We start from the raw sequence: 19,062 nt of genomic DNA, 5'->3' as shown, positions 1-19,062 counted from the left end.
TTTTTTTTTTTAAAGATTTTATTTATTTATTTGAGAGAGAGAGAATGAGAGACAGAGAGCATGAGAGGGAGGAGGGTCAGAGGGAGAAGCAGACTCCCCGCCGAGCAGGGAGCCCGATGCGGGACTCGATCCCAGGACTCCAGGATCATGACCTGAGCCGAAGGCAGTCGCTTAACCAACTGAGCCACCCAGGCGCCCCCTACAATCCTGTTTTTAATCATGACTCTTTAATGATCATTTCAAGCTCATCATGTCTCCTCAGCCCAAAAGGATCGGTGATGTGATTTGGGATGTGGAGACTGTGCTCATTGGCATCCTCAGTCCCACTCATACATTTTCGCATCAGCTTGTCCCTGCATGGAGAGGCGTGTTCTCCAGCTCCTTGTAGCCATGTGGCAGGTGGCAATGCCCATGACTGATCTAATCATCCCCAGGGGTGTTCCTGGCTTCTCTAGGAATTTTCTTTAAAAGCAGCTGTAGTGGGGGACAGTGTCAGGACTTATTGAGACCAATGGCATTGAAATAAAAAGGGAATGACCATAAGGGAAGACTTTATAAAAAATATAAATGATATTGAGGTGAGTTTCCCCCATTTCCCATATGCTGAGTACATCTACCCAAACTCGAGATGTGTGTTTCCATTCAGCAACTGGCAGATTGCGTGGGAGCGGAGCAGAAAATGCTTCCTTATGGAGGGGCCAACAGTGCCTTGATTAGGCCATTCTTCTCTTTATTGCGCAATCACATTACAGCGAAGGAATGGGTCATGTAACATTCCCGTGGCTTCCTTTGGTTACTTGTAAATGTGTACTTCCTTGCCTTGCACTCCCTTTGAAAGGTTCCTGGGGGAAAATACATAAAACAAATATAGTAGATACTGCATTTGGTGCATCTATTATCATGTCAGCTTAGTAGGACACAAAGGTAGGTCAGATGAGCTCCGTTTCTATAGTGGTACTGGGGGTTAGGACAAATAAGGACTGTTGCTGTGCCCTGACTGGTCGGTTGGTGTGGTTTATTGGTTTACACAGTGACTCGCTCCAAAAGTAATTTGAGACGATACTCGCCAAACAGACCGTGTTGTTACGTTCTGTACACTGTACTTGTATGTTAGAAGCACAGGTAGACTTACGACATTTCAGCACTGCACAAGCTTTCATCGGCTGTACACCATGTTAGAGACCCTAATCAGGTGCAGAGTTATAAAGAGAAATGAAGCCATCCCTGATCTGAAGGAGCTTGCTGTCTAACGGTAGAAACAGACCCAATTAAGTATAATAAAAGTCAGATAGCAATGATTGCCCTTGTGGAACTACAATGGTCATGTTTTTCTGTTGTGTTCTTTTTTTAAGCAAGTATCTTGGGACTCATTATCTGACAGAGGTTTTTTTTGTTTTTTGTTTTAATTTGGAATTTTATTTAAAGTCCTTCCAAAATACGAACAATTAAAATCCCATTCAGTTATATATCTAAGAAATGTCCCTGGCTGGAAAGAATGCCGCATATAAAATCAGTGCTGCCCTGAAAAATCCAGGGCATTTTCCTCACCCTAGCGATGGGGCTGAGAGGCTGGTATCATTTGTTCTAAGAGGTTGGGAGACCGCTCCAGGAGAAGGTGGTGTCCATGTTGAATCGCAAACAACAGATAGAAGTCTTCACAAGAGTTTTGGCTCTGTGTGCTGCCGTGAATTCAACACATGTGGAAGTCAGCTACAGAGCTGGCCAGTTCAACTTGCTCTGCACCAACGCCCTTAGCAGATATTTTGATATTACTGCTCCTAGAGCTTCCAGCAAGGACCCCGTGATGGCTGCTTTCATTCGATTTGTACACATGATCTGCAGATCTGCCTCCCCTTCCTATGGGATCAGCAGTGTTTGCAAGAACCTAGAAGATGCATGTAGGTTTGCCTACAGGGTGAGGAAGCCTGCCCTGAACGCCAGCAAGTTGAATCCCCTCCCATCTGAGAAAACAGTTGGCCTTAGGCAAGGTATTTCTAATTGAGTAAGTCACCCTCAGCGTGTATGGGGGAGTGGACGCGGATGCAAAACCGTGCATAAATAGCACATTTTCAGTCAATAAAATGCAAAGCATGAGGAGCACCTGACATTAGTAGGCTGAGCTTCTGAAGATTGAGCAGGAAAGGAGACAGCTGCCTGGCAAAGCCGCTGCTCATAATTAGGGAAGGAACGGGCTGTGTCCCGTGCCGCTCAGCAACTTCAACCATTTAAATGGCAGCCAGTTTGTTTAGTTGTGTAACCCCCATTCTTTCTGGGCCAGGAGTTGATTTTGGGGTTGAGAACACTGCTTTGGATTGTCGTCATCTCTGGTATTCCTGTAAGATCAGGTATGACGTGATGACTGAAAAGTCCCATCTGGAAACCCTGATGAATGAGAAAAACAGAAGTTGCTTTCATGTCACTCTTTAACTTGTTAAGTGAGGGAAAACTGTTTTTCAACCCCTGTGGACTTTCAGGTTTTAACAGGCCATATTGCCAGTTTTGCAGTTGCCCAGAAAAAGAATAGAATGCTTTCTTTGGCTCGAGTGAGCTGCAAGTGTCACAGCTCTCCTTACTAGAAGGGCTCTCCACGGGACTGATTGGGAAGGAAATTAATAGGCTTCCCATTGTTACCGTGCATTTTTTTTGTTGTTGTTACCGTGCATTTTTGCCAGGATATTTCATTAGCGTAAACACTGAGCCCGTTGCCATCTTGTTTAGCCACTTGACCCTGGTGATTTTCAATGCCATGTGCCAGGTGATGAAGGGGAGCGAGGCATGCACGAGACAGGCACTAATTATTGGAGGCAGAAGCATTGCTGACCCAGTGCGAGATTAACTGCTCCTTTGCAGTCTCTATTCTGGGACGTTAGCACTGTCTGGTTATCTTGCTTCAGTTGAGGGATTCGGGACAATAGCCGTGCTGATGGTAACGTCGGCAATTTCCCTGTTTGTTTTGCAGGTCACGGCCAGGGGCTTTGGGCCTCTGCTACAGTTTGCCTACACCGCCAAACTATTACTCAGCAGAGAAAACATCCGCGAGGTCATCCGCTGTGCTGAGTTCCTGCGCATGCATAACCTGGAGGACTCCTGCTTCAGCTTCCTGCAGACCCAGCTCCTGAACAGTGAGGATGGCCTGTTCGTGTGCCGGAAGGACACAGCGTGCCAGCGCCCGCACGAGGACCATGAGAACTCCGCGGGAGAGGAGGAGGAGGAAGAGGAGGAGACGATGGACTCCGAGACGGCCAAGATGGTGTGCCCCAGGGACCAGATGCTTCCAGACCCCATCAGCTTTGAGGCCACCGCCATCCCAGTAGCCGAGAAGGAAGAAGCTTTGCTGCCCGAGTCCGATGTGCCGGCCGACACCAAGGAGAGCTCCGAAAAGGACGCGTTAACGCAGTACCCCAGATACAAGAAATACCAGCTTGCATGTACCAAGAATGTCTACAATGCATCATCACACAGTACCTCAGGTTTTGCAAGCACATTCAGTGAAGAGAACTCTAGCAACAGCCTCAAGCCGGGGCTTGCCGTGGGGCAGATTAAAAGTGAGCCGCCCAGTGAAGAGAACGAGGAAGAGAGCATCACGCTCTGCCTGTCCGGAGACGAGCCTGACAGCAAGGACCGAGCGGGTGATATCGAAATGGACCGGAAACAGCCCAGCCCCGCCCCCGGCCCCGCCCCCGCCGCCGGGGCCACCTGCCTGGAGAGATCCAGGAGTGTGTCCTCCCCCTCCTGTTTAAGGTCTCTGTTCAGCATAAAAAATAGTGTGGAGTTGTCTGGCCTGCCCAGTACCTCTCAGCAGCACTTTGCCAGGAGTTCAGCGTGCCCTTTTGACAAGGGGATCACTCAGGGTGACCTTAAAACTGACTATGCCCCTTTCCCGGGGAATTACGGACAGCCCCACCTGGGCCAGAAGGACCCGTCCAACTTCACCATGGGGTCGCCCCTCAAGGGGCCTGGGTTGGAGGCTCTCTGTAAACAGGAAGGAGAGCTGGACCGGAGAAGTGTGATCTTCTCCTCGAGCGCTTGTGACCAAGTGAGCACTGCGGTGCATTCGTATTCTGGGGTAAGCAGTTTGGACAAAGACCTCTCCGAGCCGGTGCCAAAGGGTCTGTGGGTGGGGGCTGGCCAGTCCCTCCCCAGCTCACAGGCCTACGCCCACGGTGGGCTGATGGCTGACCATTTGCCAGGAAGGATACGGCCCAACACTAGCTGCCCGGTGCCGATCAAAGTCTGCCCTCGCTCGCCCCCCTTGGAGACCAGGACCAGGACTTCCAGCTCATGCTCCTCCTATTCCTACGCAGAGGATGGGAGCGGGGGCTCACCCTGCAGCCTCCCTCTCTGTGAGTTCTCCTCCTCGCCCTGTTCCCAGGGAGCCAGATTCCTAGCCACAGAACATCAGGAACCAGGCCTGATGGGAGATGGAATGTACAACCAAGTCCGACCCCAAATTAAATGTGAGCAGTCTTATGGAACCAACTCCAGCGACGAATCCGGATCGTTCTCGGAAGCAGACAGTGAGTCGTGTCCCGTGCAGGACAGGGGCCAGGAGGTAGGGAACCCGCATAAATTCAAGCATGTGATCCACTCTTGCAGTCCTTTATCTGGACTCTACCTGCTGCCCCACTCCCAGATTAAAGGTTCCAGGAAAGGGACTGCCTTCCCCATCCACAGAGGCAGGATGCTTCAGAGTTATTCCAAATTAACCACTTTTGTCCTAGAAGGCACTTGAAATTTGATCTAGATTTCGGTACTCAACAAGCAGAGGGGAGCTGCTTAGTAAAAAAAAAAAACAAAAAACGTTCAGTCTAATGCATGAAAGCATGCCCGGGTCCTTCAGATCTCCCTTCCTCCTCCCTTTCTCCTTCTCCATCTGCTTTGAAAGGGTGCCGTACTCATCACCCTCATCGTGGCGCCGCACCCCTTCAGGGTGAAAGAAAATAGAGAATCACTTTCAAAATTGATTGATTGACACTAGACAGACCCACGATAACAGGTGCTCGTCCAGCAGCCTTTAAGTTTTCCTTGTCAGCAGGAGTCCCCGGGGCCATCCCTTGTCCACTGCAGTGCAGGCGACAGACCGCTCCCCCTCCATCCTGGTCCCGGGGGCCCTGCGGGAGCACCCTCGTCAGGCACACACAGCTGTGTAGCGTATCGTGTCCTGAGCTCCCCACCAGTGATGAGAGGTCACTTTGAGGAGGAGTGGGCGTGAGTAGCAGTTCCTGCTCACCCTGAAAGCAAAGTGCTTTCCCGTGCTCTGTAGATAAAAATTCCCGAAGGCTCCCTCCATCTTACCAGTGGCGGGAGATGGAGCAGGAACACCACCAGCCCCACCGTGAGCAACACTCCCATGGCTGAGGAGAGAAAAGAATAGACGGCCCCTCTGCTCCCCTTTCCCTCTGTAACATGAGAGGCCCCTGCAAAGATCTGAGGGAGTCCTGTGTCATGATCTGGCACTGTCTGGCTGATTGACAAGGAACCAACCTGACACTGCCCCCTGGGTCTCAGAGCTGCCTTGGGAGCAGCGGGAGCAGGCCCGGTGAGAAGCCCGTGCCCAGAGAAGCACCTGCTCAGACAAGCCCCTGCTCAGAGCTGCTTAGGCCCGCGCCCTCGGCCCCCGGCCGCACTCCCGGGGTATCGGCCCCTAGGAAAGCAGGGATGTTAACCCAACCGGACAGCAGAAATGCCACACGGGGTGAGGTGCCTTTTCACAGAGCGACGTGCGGTGGATTCAGCCTCTGCAAGATTGGCAAGAAGCACATGAGGTTTTAGTTAGGGCATATTTTGAAAATAGATCCCAAAGCTCCCTGTGCCCACGGCAGAGATGCCCCGTGGTCACTTCCTCATGTTGCTAGCGAGCCCGCTCCCGGCTCGTCTGTTACTGCCTGGGGGGAAAAATGGAGAAAAACAGAAACATGCTGCAAGGATTTAATGTAGTTCAAAGAAATTATAAAGGAGATTTGAATGGGAACTCTTCCTGTCTGAATACACCCTGTCCCGTCAGGTTTGGGTTGTGCCCAGTGCCCCAAACCAGGGGCACCTGTGCGCCCCCCGCCCCCAAGCTAGGATTTGCGCTTTCTCTTTCCTCACCCCTTTCTCTTCCTTTCGTCATAACTTAGGGGAGGTTTTCTTTTTTTTCCCCTGACATTGTTCCTAAGTGCCCCTGATCCAGAAGCCTAGTCCCTGGAACAGGTTCATCAGCATAATGATTTGTCTTGCTGAGGATTGGTGTCTGCAGAAAAGGACAGATGTCTTTATCTTTGTTTGTCTTTCCCCTAAGAGGAGCCCCACCATTAAGCTGAAGGGGTTGTGTTGTCATGGTATTTGCGTATGTTCGAGGAACTGTCAGTTTCCGATCATCTCCTTTTGTCTCTCTTGTCTCCCAAAAGAGAGTTTAAAGTCACTTCTTCAAGTTAAATGCCACCAAGAGCACATGTGTTTTTCCTGTGTGTTTGGACCACATCACTTGTCTACCTTTAGAACGTCTCTGTTCTAAATGAACCAGTCCAAAGGACATTTCGTGCAACCTATAAAAAAGTTGTGAAAAATACCAGCGCTTTAAAAATATTTTTAGGGCGCCTGGGTGGCTCAGTTGGTTAAGCGACTGCCTTCGGCTCAGGTCATGATCCTGGAGTCCCGGGATCGAGTCCCGCATCGGGCTCCCTGCTCGGCGGGGGGTCTGCTTCCCCCTCTGCCCTCTTCCCTCTCGTGCTCTCTGTCTCTCATTCTCTCTCTCTCAAATAAATAAATAAAATCTTTTAAAAAAATAAAAATAAAAATAAAAATATTTTTACTTTTACTTAAAAAAAAAAAAAAATACGTTCTTTGAATTTCTAAACACTGAAAGCAGGAACCTTTACCAGAACTCTGTGCCGTTTCAAGAATCACATTTAGCCCCCCTCAGGAGGGCATTTCGGACAGGGTTGTTAGAGTAAAGGTAAACTTCATCCCAGTTTGTCATTTTAGTTTTCCTAGAGTAGAGATTTGGTCTCAGGGACTCAGCATGACTTCTCCTCTTTGAGTTAATAACTTGCTTCCAGGAGTTACTTTGACCCCAGTGGAAGCGTGGTCCCCAGTAGTAACATTGAAGGCAAATCCTTCATTCACAATGTGAATTGTCACTCATTTTTCTGAACTGAACTGATCGAGAAGAGGCCAACATCTGTTGGTCTGATCCTGCCCTGATCTGTTCTTTTAAGAGGTTCAGGTGACTCCCCTTCTGAGTGAAGCCCAAGGAGACACTGGAGTCAGAAACCAAACAGAGTTCTCACCTCCGGCCAGGCACCTGTCCAGTGCTCCAGACAGCTGGGCCAGGCTCCTTCCTAGCCTCTCTTCCTCCACCTCAGTCAGGAGCCAAATGTTAGATCAGAAGGAAAGTATCAGCATTCCTTACAGTTGGTAAGGTGTTCTGGTTACAGTAGCGTCTCACCGATAGCGACTTCTCTCATCCTTCTTAACTGTCCCCTGGCTTTGAAGAGAGCTTCAGTGAGCACAATATTGTCCTTTCTCAACAATCAGCTCTTTAAAATTACTTTCTTCTTTGAAATAATCAAACACAACATACCCAGCCCCTAACATACCAAATTTAACAGGCTCTCTCTGTGCCTGCGACAAGATACGAACACATATCTGCATTAAAGTTTTAGTTTAATGGCATTTACTGTACAATTACTCAGCAACTTGCTTCCTTCACAGAGCTGTTCTACTATGTGCATGCCTCTAAGTCAGTCACAACGGGTTAAAGCATACTTCTTTAATATCCATGGGTCCCACAAATAACAGCTTACAGCTATCATAGCTACCGTCTATCAACTGACAGTCCAGGTGTTTCCAGTTTTTCCCCTTCTTATAAAAATTGCTGCAATAAACATTTTTGTGAACATATTTAGTAGTGGTGCTTTTATTTTTGTGGGTTAGAATCCCCAGAGTGGGTTAAAGGTGATGCTTATCTGTAAACTACTTCCCCAAAAGTTTGTATCCTTCAGCAATTTATGGATGTCCATCCCCCCCTGCTCTTGCCAATACTGGCTGTTACCAGTCCTTTTCAATTTTGCCCATCTGATGGGTAAAAGATGATAACTAATGAGGTTGACATCTTTTCTCGTGTGTATGTGCCATTTATATTTCCCTTCCTGTGACTTGCCACTTTACATCTTTGCCCATTTTTCTCTTGTGTTGTTCATCTTTAAATCAATTTATAGGATCCTTAATCCCTAATACAGGAATATTAACCTTTTATTAGAGATGATTCCCATAGTTTCTCCTACTTGGTCTTTTTATTTATGGCATCTTTTTACCATATAGAAAGAAATGTTTAAGTTTTATGCAGTCAAGTTATCCATTTTTTTCTTTATGACTTTTGGGTTTGCTATATTCTTAAAAAGTCAGTTTGGGAATTTTTGTCTTACTTCCAATGATGAAAAATATGAACAGGTCATATTAAGTAGAAAAAGTAACAAAACAGTATGTATAACAAGGTCCTAATTTGCTTCGTAAATATACATACGCCTGAGAAGGCAATATGGAGAAGAAGATGAAAATAGGAGGCAAAGTTGGGGAGGAATGTACCTCTGTAATTTCTGAGTTTTATGTATGTATATCTCACAGAGGGTCATTATTTTAATTGAGATACAATTCACACACCATAAAATTTACCCTGTTAAAGTGAACAATTCAGGGATTTTTAATGATTCACAAAGGTTTGGACGATCTCCACTCTAGTTCCAGCACATTTTCATCACCCCAAAAAGAAACACCATTCTAATCCATTAGCAGCTGCTCCTCACTGTCCTCCCCTCAACCCCAGGCATCCACTAATCTACCTTCTATCTCTAAAGATTTGCCTCTTCTTAACATTTCATAACCATGTGGCTTTTTGTGTCTGGCTTCTTTCACTGAGCATAATGTTTTTCAAGATTCATCCTTGCCATTGATGTACCAGCGGGTCCACCATATCTCAGTGCTTTGTTCTTTTTTATTGCTGAATAATCATCTACTCTGTGGATAGAGCACACTTTGTTGATCCGTTGAGCAGTTGAGGGACATTTGGGTGGCTTCCTCTTTTTGACTATTATCATCGGTGTACAGGTGTTTTGTAGACATAAGTTTTCAGTTCTCTTCATTATGTATCTAGCAGTAGAATCGCTAAATCATATGATAACTATATGTTCAACCTTTTGAGGAACTACCAGACTGTCTTCTAAGGTAACGGCCCCATTTGACATTCCTACCAGCAATGCACAAGGGCTCCCGTTTCTTTTCTTTTCTTTTTAAGATTTTATTTATTTATTTGACACAGAGAGAGACACAGCGAGAGAGGGAACACAAGCAGGGGGAGTGGGAGAGGGAGAAGCAGGCTTCCCACGGAGCAGGGAGCCCGATACGGGGCTCGATCCCAGGACCCTGGGATTATGACCTGAGCCGAAGGCAGACGTTTAATGACTGAGCCACCCAGGCACCCCTAATTGTAGGTTTTAGTAAGGAAGCACTAGAATGACAGTTTGCGTGGCCAAAGGATCGATTAGTTGGACCTGCTTTATTAACACATTTCATGTCAGGAGGCATAAAGCATGAGAGAGTGAGGATGTGTGTACGTTTGTGTTGATGAGTGTGTGTGGGAGCAGGGGGAAATAATGTCTGACATGTAATAAAATGGAAGAGCCGTGTCTGACTCTCACTCTTCCACCCACATGCCAACTTCCAGACATATGTTGTATGTAAAAATTTTACAGTCATTTTTTGTGGTTCGTTGAATCAGGCGTCTTTCTTAAAATGCCTCTGATTGGTCTGCTTAATAAAAAGAAAACTTTGCTAGGCAGCATAGAAGTCGGCCGTATTTCTAATTAAAACGATGTTTTTGTGTTGTCTAGAAAGATGTTCCTAGCATCTGGAATTCCAAAGCGTACTGTCTGTCTGGAAGAAGAAACCATGTGACAAAGAAAGATAGGACTAATCAACAGAATTAATAATACCTCATATCTATCAGGCAATTCAGACTTTTCAAAGCACTTTCTCCATCTGTTACCCAATTTTATTCTTCATAGCCATCCTGTAAGCTAAGTAGGGCATGTATTATCTTTCTCTCTCACGGATCCTCAAAGAACTTCAGGACAGAGAGAATGAAAGATTGGCCTGAGGTCAGACAGCTAATTAATTGCAGTACACCTAAATCCCAGGTGTCCTGCATTTGTTCTGCAAACTGGACCATGAGAATAGAGGGTAGAAGGACAGTTGTGCAGGAAATGTTTCTTAGTGGAGATGGGAGATTCTGTCTCGGGCATCTATCTAGCACGGACCTGGCTGTCCCCCTGCCCGCAGCACTGAATCATCAGCCCGATGGGCATCTTGCTTCCCCCTCCCGCCCGACGAGGCACAGAGATCCCAGGGTCTTGTAAGAGTATACGTGTCAAGGGTGTTGGGCCTCGGGGTACTGTTAGCATGATCCGACTCCTGCGGCTTCTATTCAACATCTGGTAGTGAAACCAAGAAAGGAGGTAGGAAAAAAGATTTGCAAACCAGCTTCGGCTGGGATTCTAGAGGAAGTGCTTGCTTTCAGCTTTTTCTGCAACATTTGCGTCGCTGCCCTGCTTCTCCAGTAGCTCCCGTTCAGCAGACCAGCAGCTCCGGGCAAGTGAAATGTGGTAAGAGGCACGGTGAGGCAAGGGGGCTGTGGTCTGCTTACAACCCTGCACAAAAGATACAGAGGAAACAGAGGTCACAGGGGAGCCCACCTGAGCGAGACAGCCATTGTTTGGGGGGTGGGAATTTTGTCTCCTCTTTTGTCTCATATTTGAATTTTCTGCAAGAAGTTATATTTCTTTTATCATTTTTAATGGGTATTTTTGCTAAACTGGGAGCAAAGAGTAGTTCTGGCTGCAGAACAGGGTGGTTGTTGGTAAGGAGAGAAGTAGAACAACGGATTTCTGTTGGGCGAGAGGAGGCGCCCCATTTCACGAGGTGCTCATGAGCTGGAGCGCCCAGAAGGTCTAACCCCGCTCCGGTTGCTGTTTAGCGGTTCGGTCCTGCAACTGGGCTGAAAAGCCCTCTGTCCTGTTCTTCCAGTCGTGCTCCAGAGGGCCGAGGAGGAGAGGGAGTAGCAAGTCAACAGTAGCAGACCGTGCTGGGGGCCCTGTTGGGCCCTCGGCTTGCTGACTCAGGGGCTGCGCCTCACTTTCGGAGTCGCTACTGAAAGCCGAGGCGGGGAGAGGGCATGGGGATGAGCAGCACCCATGAGAAATCAGTACCCTCAGCCCCGTGGGCCCTTCCCCTGCTGTGCAGCGTGCTTAGCCTCAGAGGCCTGATGGGCTTCGCCTTCTGTGCATCTGGTAGCTGACAGCAGGTGCAGGCCAGTGTTCAGACAGGTGGTGAAGGGAACTGGCAGGACGTTTCATCTTGTTACGTTGGGTGTTTCGCGCTGTTTCTGAGAGTCCAGTGAATGAAAACGAAACCACTGCTGTGAAGTAAAATCCTGGAAGAAGTGTGTGGAGGGACAATAAATGGTAAGCCCTCTAGGGCCTATTTCGGTTATAAGAATTCTCCAGAAGAACGGGAGAAGGGTCTCCGCCCCCTTGAAGAGTTTGAACCTTCGAAGGCCGCGTCGCATTAGCTGACTTTTGAGCCCCGTTTGGGGAGTGTTGGGGGGCCTGCAAGCTTGAGAATGGAATATTCTCCCCGATCCATAAGGGAGTCTCTGGCTGCTCTTTATCACCAGGGAAGATGTCCACTGGCTTGGAACTTACTGCTCTGCAAATAAAAAAGAGCTGTGGCCAAGTTAACCACTGCTGCATCCCAAGCACACTTCGGGACTTCCTCTTGGTAGTCCGTGGAAGCTCTCCCTTGCCTGAGGGCCAACAGAGCCTATTAGGAAGAAACAAGAGTGGTCGGCCGTGGGGTTTCTTTCCCATGGAAGAAGGTCTATAGCTGACTATTTTCTTTCCCTTTGGCCTCTTTAAAAAGCAGCTGGAGTTGCAACAGCTCTGCCCAAACTTTATATGGCCTTTTGCTTCAAGGACTTTGAAACGAGCATTGTTGATTTTTCCTTTTCCTGTCAACCTCTGTCCTGTTTCCCTGGTGTTTTATATTCGCTGTCTGGATGATTTTAAATACAGTAGCTCTCAGTCTAGCAGGCCTTTTGACTTTCCCCGTGGCCCGAACTGTAGGTAACATATTCTCTGGGAAAAGAAGTAAACAGGATTGAGCGCAGAAGCAGCCTTGCTTTGTTGTCGGCAGAGGGGGAGACTGCACGAGGCCCCGCGGTGCTGCAACCTCTGGGTGCAAACAAGGCTTCCGCCTGGTGTGGAAACATCCGTGTCCCCGCCTGGCTGATCTCCGTGTGAGTTAGGCACTGTCCAGGGTTGGAGTGTCTGTTTGTTATCCACAGGGTATAAAGGGAAATCAAACGTTCTTCGTATCCAGGCCCTGTGCAAACACAGCCCATGGACAAAGCCTGCTGGCTTTCCCTGGCTGCCTGCCTTCAGCAGTGGCAGCCGGGCTGCGCCGAGTGTGGTGGAATGTGTGCTGTTGCGATGTTGCTTTCTTGGGCCAAAATTGTACAGGTGTCACGGGATCCAGTTCACCAGGCGGAAGTTGAATCAGAGCACCCACTGGGAGCCCTCGGCACATGCCACGTCTAGCAGGCTTGGAGCTATGGAGGAACCTGACAAAGCGGTTGCATCCAGCCACAGGAAAGTCAAATGATCGTGCAGTGTGAATGCCTTTGTGCGTGGGGATTAACTAGCCATAAATGCCAGGATTTAGACTTGTCTTCCTGCATCTGATGCAATCAGAGCAAAAGCCTGAGCTCAGAATAGAGTATCTTCATCTGACTCCCCTGAACGATGCAGACATAACACTGCAGCTTCTGAATGTTAATGAGGGCTTGGTCTCTGCACCCGTAAATATTTTGATCAATTAAACCCGGATCCTCCTGTTTTTCTGGTTACTCCAGTTCACCGCGTCCCACTCGTTCCGTCTCCTAGAGCTGTGCTGTCCATGTAGCAGCCATACGCCACACGTGGCTATTGAGCCCTAGAAACGTGCCTCGTTCTGAATTGTGCTAAGTGCAAAATACACCTCCCAATTTTGAAAATGTAGTGCTAAAAAAGTAAACTATCTCAATAAGGTTTATATTAATTACGTGTTGAAAATATTGTGGACCTATTGGACTCAACTAAATATACTATTAAAATGAATTTCAGTTGTTTCTTTTCACTCCCTTTAATGTGGCTGCTAGAAATGCAAAATCACAGCTCTTGTTTGCATTGGACGGCGCAGGGCTGGCACTTGAAAGAAGTTTGGGTTTATAGCGCCATCTGCTGGTCCACCGAAAGCGGATGCTGATGTAAGCAAGATTATTAAGTGAATCTGAGCCCAGGAGACAGACACTTTGTCTCTTAGCCAAGCAACGCACAACCTTCCTTTTCGGAAACGGAACCAGAACTGAACCCTGAAGTCCCTGCATCATCAGTAAGAGTCTTGGAGAGGGCAGTGCTGAAGATCCAGGCCTGTGCATTTGACAGAATATAAGGAGGACACAGATCCATCCACCCAGAGACTCTCATCCTCTCCTTGGATAATGCTTATTTGCTTTGTCAAGAGTCTGGACGTTGGAATCTTGCTGCTGACAGTATCTGCATCAGTTATCACTACTGCATAACAAATCATCCCCAGACTCCGTGGCTTAAATCGTTTAAGATCGCTCACCGTTTCTGTGGGGCAGGAACTCAGGAGTGGCCCATGTAAGCATTTCTGGTTTGGGATACCTCATGAGGTTGAAGTCAGTGGCTGGGGCCTCCCATCTCTGGAGGTTTGACGGGGCCTGGAGAATCCACGTCCAGGGTGGTTCATGCACGTGACTGGCTGGGTAACACTGGTTGTTGGCTGCAGACTTCAGTTCTTCTCCACATGGGCCTGGGCCTTCCACGGGGCTGCCTGGGAGTCCTGTAGGCCTGGCAGCTGCTTTCCTCCAGAGGGAGCAGCCCAAGAAGCCTAAGAGGAAGCTGCAGCTCCTTTTATGACCCAGCCTCAAGCTACACACCGTGACTCCCACCACATGGTGATGATCCAGAGGCAGAAACGTGCATCCCGCCTCTGGATATGGAAAAGTCAACATCGTGTTGTAAAAGGAAATGTGAGATGGGATGGCCATTGTATTTTTGGAAAATACAATCTGCCAAAGTGCCCAACTTTGTAGAGCCCTAGCCAGCTCAGAAGCACGCCCCATTTTGCAGATGAGGAGACTGAGGCTCGGAGAAGTAAGGTAACTAGCCTGAGGTCTCATGTCTGGTGGAAGGACTAAAGCCCACTTTCAACTCCTAGTCCACCCCGGTGTAGACTACCCGAGTTCTCTCGCTGCCTCTTCTTATGCCGTGTTACTGAAAATCCCACTGGTTGTTTCGTCTTTCCAGCCTCTTTGAGGTGTGTGGTGCTCTCCTCATTCAAGTGTTTCAGATAATTCCTTAGATGATGATCTTTTATTGAGTCGAGGCTCCATGGAAGTAGGTTTCAACTAACTATATAGCCTTTCTTACAAAATTGCTGTAACAGTGAAAAAGTCCACATTTTCCAATATCTCCCATGCTGTTTGCTTCAGAAATCTCAGGAGCGATAACCACGTTACAATTTGTGTGTTCACGTTCTGTTTGACTCTCTAAATGTGACATCTTCTTTATATCTGAGACAAGAAAGAATTAATCACTGCCTGCTTTCAATAGTTTCCATACTATCTGGTCATCTTAAAAAGGAGGTTTTACCGGGCGCCTGGGTGGCTCAGTCGGTTAAGCTACTGCCTTCGGCTCAGGTCATGATCCTGGAGTCCCGGGATCGAGTCCTGCATCGGGCTCCCTGCTCGGCGGGGAGTCTACTTCTCCCTCTGACCCTCCTCCCTCTCGTGCTCTCTGTCTCTCATTCTCTCTCACAAATAAATAAATCAAATCTTTAAAAAAAAAAAAAAAAGGTTTTACCATTTTTTTTTTAATATTCTGCCAGCTGGAATCCAAACTAAAATCCAACCACCATAATCATATTCTACTGTTCTTGGTTTCAGGTCAAACTTCCCTTTCCTGTAGATCAAATCACAGATCTTCCAAGGAACGATTTCCAGATGATGATTAAGATGCACAAGCTAACCTCAGAACAGTTAGAGTTCATTCACGACGTCCGACGGCGCAGCAAGAACCGCATCGCGGCCCAGCGCTGCCGCAAGAGGAAACTAGACTGTATTCAGAATTTAGAATGTGAAATCCGCAAATTGGTGAGTTGATCCGTTTGTTGCTATCAGCAACCCGGAGTGATCAGGACTCATGCAAGGCTGCAATGGGGAAGGCTAGAGAAGTGGAGAGAGGGTCACCGTTCCGAGAGGTTTGGGTTTATTTTTAAACAAGTTTCTCAACAAAAGTAAATAGCTTTCTATCTGGAATTGGGTGTGTCTGTGCAGGTGTGTGATCACGTTTCAGTATTTTATATCCTTCAGCCTCCCTGCATTTAGAGGGAGTTCTTTCTCTTTGTTCCATTCAGCATGTTTTAGTAGCTAACATTTATTGCATACATGTGTGAACCAGGTGTTATTCTCAGCTGTTTTTATAAATGATAGCATTTAATCCTCACATCAACCCTGTGACTTAGATTCTATTTTCTCTCCATTTACAGAGGAGGAAATGAGTGCGGAGAGGTTTGCCAACTCCCCACTGTGTGGCAGAGCTTGAATGCAAACCCAAATTTTGTATTTTTCACCACTGCTTTCTCCTGCCTCCCACAGCAGAATGTAGAATCCAGATAGGATACCACGTGATCTCCTGAAGGCCCTCGAAACCCCAGGGTCCTTGATTTTGCAGTTCTGCCTCCAAGGGGCTGGCACCTCTTCCCTGTGCCTTTTGTCTCAGGGAACAAGCCCCCATCTCCCAGGCTCCCCTCACTGGGAGCTCGGTGCCCCCTTCTCCTCGGTAAGCAAGCTTAAGCTAAATCCAGGTGGCCTCTGGCTCCTGAGTTAGCTTTGAAGGCAACCAGTGCAACTTCATTCAGCTTGACTTTTCTGCTGGCCAAATACTGGAAACATCTTAGGTGCCATGTCCATGTCGGGCTGAAGAAGAGAGAGGCCACGTGATGTGCTTATGATCTAAGTCTGGGTCCTCAGACTATACGTGGTGATCCTTTGCCTCATGGTAGGCCACCGTCCTGATGAGAACCTAAGAACAAGATAAGACATTTGAAAAGCATGAGTAAATGTTACCTGTTATCAAGGTAGTCCTGGACCTCAGGGTCTTTTTTCTTTTTTAACTCCCACCAAGCAGGGAAAACCTGCTCCTCGAAGTGGCTCCCCTCTCCTGCAAAATACAGCCCAAGCTTCTCAGCAAGACATTCGTGCTTGCTCGTACAGGTTTAGTCCGTAGCTACCACTCCTGTCCTCCAACTTGACCCCTAACAGAATCCAATGCTTTGCACTTCCTGCCACCTGCTGTTTCTGCTTCTGTCTCTGCCTCTGCTGTCTCCCCTCTACCTTGGACATTCCTCAAGCATTTTCTTCTCTGACTTCATCCTTCATCTTTTAAGAATCAAGTTACTGTCCCCTCTCGAGGAAACTCCTTTCCTGAGTCCCCGGTGAGGCTGAGCACCCACCCTGGGAGCCCTGATCTGACCTCTGGCTTCGTGCTTATCACAGCAGTCTCGGCGCATCTACGTGTGTCTGTGTCCCCTGGCCCGAACGGCAGGTTCCTCACAACAAGGACAGTGACTGGATTGACTCTCAGTCTCACCAGTGCAGGCCCAGGGGGGCCTCTCAGGAAATGTCAGTTGCCCTGAAACATATTTGAAATTGTGACTGGGTTGTGGGATTACGAATTTCTTCTTTCAATTTTTTCTTTAATGTTGCTTTAACAACAACAATTGGTATTTAAGCCACATAAGGAAACAAGACATTGCTGCTGGTGAATGTGGGTCTTCTGAAAGCCCACTGCGCTTCAGTAGGGACCCAGCAAGGCTGAGTCGGCTGAGTACGAGCCGTCAGGGCCTTGAGCACACGTCTGGGGTCCTTCGGCCCCATGCCCCTCTCCAGGAAGTAGAATGATTCTCATCGCCCGTATTTAAGGAATGCCTGATTTTGTAATTAGAATTCTTTCCGTGTAATTTTGCAATACAAATAATAAAGTCTAATAACAATAACAACAAGTAATAAAGTCTAAACCACACACCAGGCAGATATCTAAAGCACTCTGCTGATACTGTTCAGCTGAAAAACGGGAGAGGGTATTTCCTACTTCTCCTCCCACTGGTTTTGGAAACCCCTTCAATAATAGGCTGCGTTTCCGCACTGAGTGAGGGTCTCATGTGCTCATCAATGTCCATCTGTGACTTAGAGCTTCACCCCTGTAACCAGGGCCTGGGTTTATACTGCCTTTCCTGCGGACAGCCAAAACACTGTCGCTGCATAAGTTCATTTTCTTCTCCCTCAAGGTGGCCCGGGACAGTTGGCAGATCAGTGGCAGAATGGGGGTCAGTGGCAGAATGGGGACTGAGATGGCCCTCCTAGGCCGGGGCGGTGTGGCCTCCCTCTCTGCAGGCCCCCAGGCCTTCCTGGCACCCCGGGATGCACGGCCACAAACGTAAGACTTTTTCGCAAGGAGATCTCCCCGCTGTGCTTCCTTTCTTATCCACCGCCTTCGCGCTTCAGCACTGGGCCCGCTCACCCGGCCCGGGTGCCCGGAGGGCGCTGGGCCCACTCACCTGGCCCGGGTGCCCGGAGGGCGCTGGCAAGCGGGGACAGGCCGGCCCACCCCGCGCGTCCCCAGCGCACACACGCTCCCCACTCCCACGCTGCCTGTGGCACGCCACTCAGCTTTTGCAAACTTGCATAATGTATTTCTCTCAACTCGCACTTGTACATCTGTTTATTTTTCATTTTTAAAACATGTTTTCTTGATAAATTTATAAATATTTGAGCAGGTGCCCTTTCCCCGTGTAAATCTCTGTCTCCGACACACATGCCCACGCTGCCTGCCAGATTGCACTCGTGAGCAGCACGCGCAGCTCCCGTGTCGGAGCCCCCGTCTCGTATGTTTGCTTCCCTCTCCTCCTTTCGCTCCCTCTTCCCCCCATCCCCGCTCCACTCTCCCTCCCATCTGGTGGTGATGTCCAGTTTCCTCGTCTCTTTCACTGTGTGCTCCCCGTGCAGCCTCCACATCTTCTCTCCTCGCACAGCGAGTTCGGGTGAAACCTGCACCAGCCTCCCCTCTAGCAGCGAAATTCGTCTCTCTGACGGGATGGCGAATTTTAGGAACACAAGAGCTTATGTGAGATTTTCTTGGAGGACGACATCTCGGAACCTCAGGCTAGGCTGCTAGGACTCGGTCTCCACGCCTCTGTCGGCCCTTCCCGTGTCCAGGGAGAGTCAGTGCTCCTGACGCACTGCACGGTCCCCACCTGTCCCCGAGAGGACCTGCTCTGTCCCGTCTGTCCGTCGCAAAGGCCAGACAGCCTGCTGAGGTTTGATCAAAGCATGTGAAATTGCCCGTGGTCGCTTTTTGTGGTTGTGATTTTTGTTGATTTTTTCAATAGACTTTTCTTTTTGGAGAAGTTTTTGGTTCACAGCAAAATTGAATGCCCCTGCGCCCAGCCCCTACGCGCTCACCACCTCCCCCATTATCAACACCTCCCACCTGAGTAGTGCATTTGTTACCATTGAGGAACCTGAATCCACACAGCATAATCACCCAGAGTCCATAATTTGTATCAGGCCTCACTCTTGGTGTGGTATAGTCTGTGGGTTTGGACAATGTATCCATCGCAACTGTACACTGAGTAATTTCACTGCCCCAAAAATGCTCTGTGCTCCACCCGTCCATCCCTCTCCCTCCCCCCATCCCTGGCAACCACGGGTCTTCCCCCCCCCCCCCCCCCGCCCATAAGATTCCCTTTTTCCAAAATGTCATAAAGTTGCAATTGGCCAATTTCTGACTTTCAAAAATGGCAGCCTAACGCACGGGGTGGGGGGGGGGTGATTTTTCAACGACAGGGTTTGGGACTGAGAGTTTTCCAGCTGTTGCTCCACAAACCCCAAATTCCAGGAAACCA

General features: G+C 48.5%; 1 protein-coding gene across 14 annotated transcripts in view; it reads left to right on the top strand.

Moving 5' to 3' along the window:
- Window positions 1–19,062, top strand: part of BACH2 (BACH transcriptional regulator 2) — a 353,806-nt gene that overhangs the window by 327,689 nt on the left and 7,055 nt on the right. For 12 of the 14 annotated variants that reach the window (XM_081828646.1, XM_081828645.1, XM_081828648.1 and 9 more), the window contains 2 exons: window positions 2,960–4,552; window positions 15,044–15,250. In XM_081828646.1, the coding sequence (XP_081684772.1) occupies window positions 2,960–4,552; window positions 15,044–15,250 (1,800 nt within the window). Of the gene's footprint in view, window positions 1–2,959; window positions 4,553–15,043; window positions 15,251–19,062 lie in introns of those variants that run through there. The other 2 variants (XM_081828652.1, XM_081828653.1) reach the window with 2 other exon arrangements.

The sequence above is a fragment of the Leptonychotes weddellii genome, chromosome 8, assembly GCF_054177405.1.
Source record: "Leptonychotes weddellii isolate Sample4059 chromosome 8, ASM5417740v2, whole genome shotgun sequence".
In the NCBI taxonomy this organism is placed as follows: Eukaryota; Metazoa; Chordata; class Mammalia; order Carnivora; family Phocidae; genus Leptonychotes; species Leptonychotes weddellii.
Note: the sequence above shows the minus strand (reverse complement) of the source record. Positions and strands in the feature narration are given on the sequence as shown.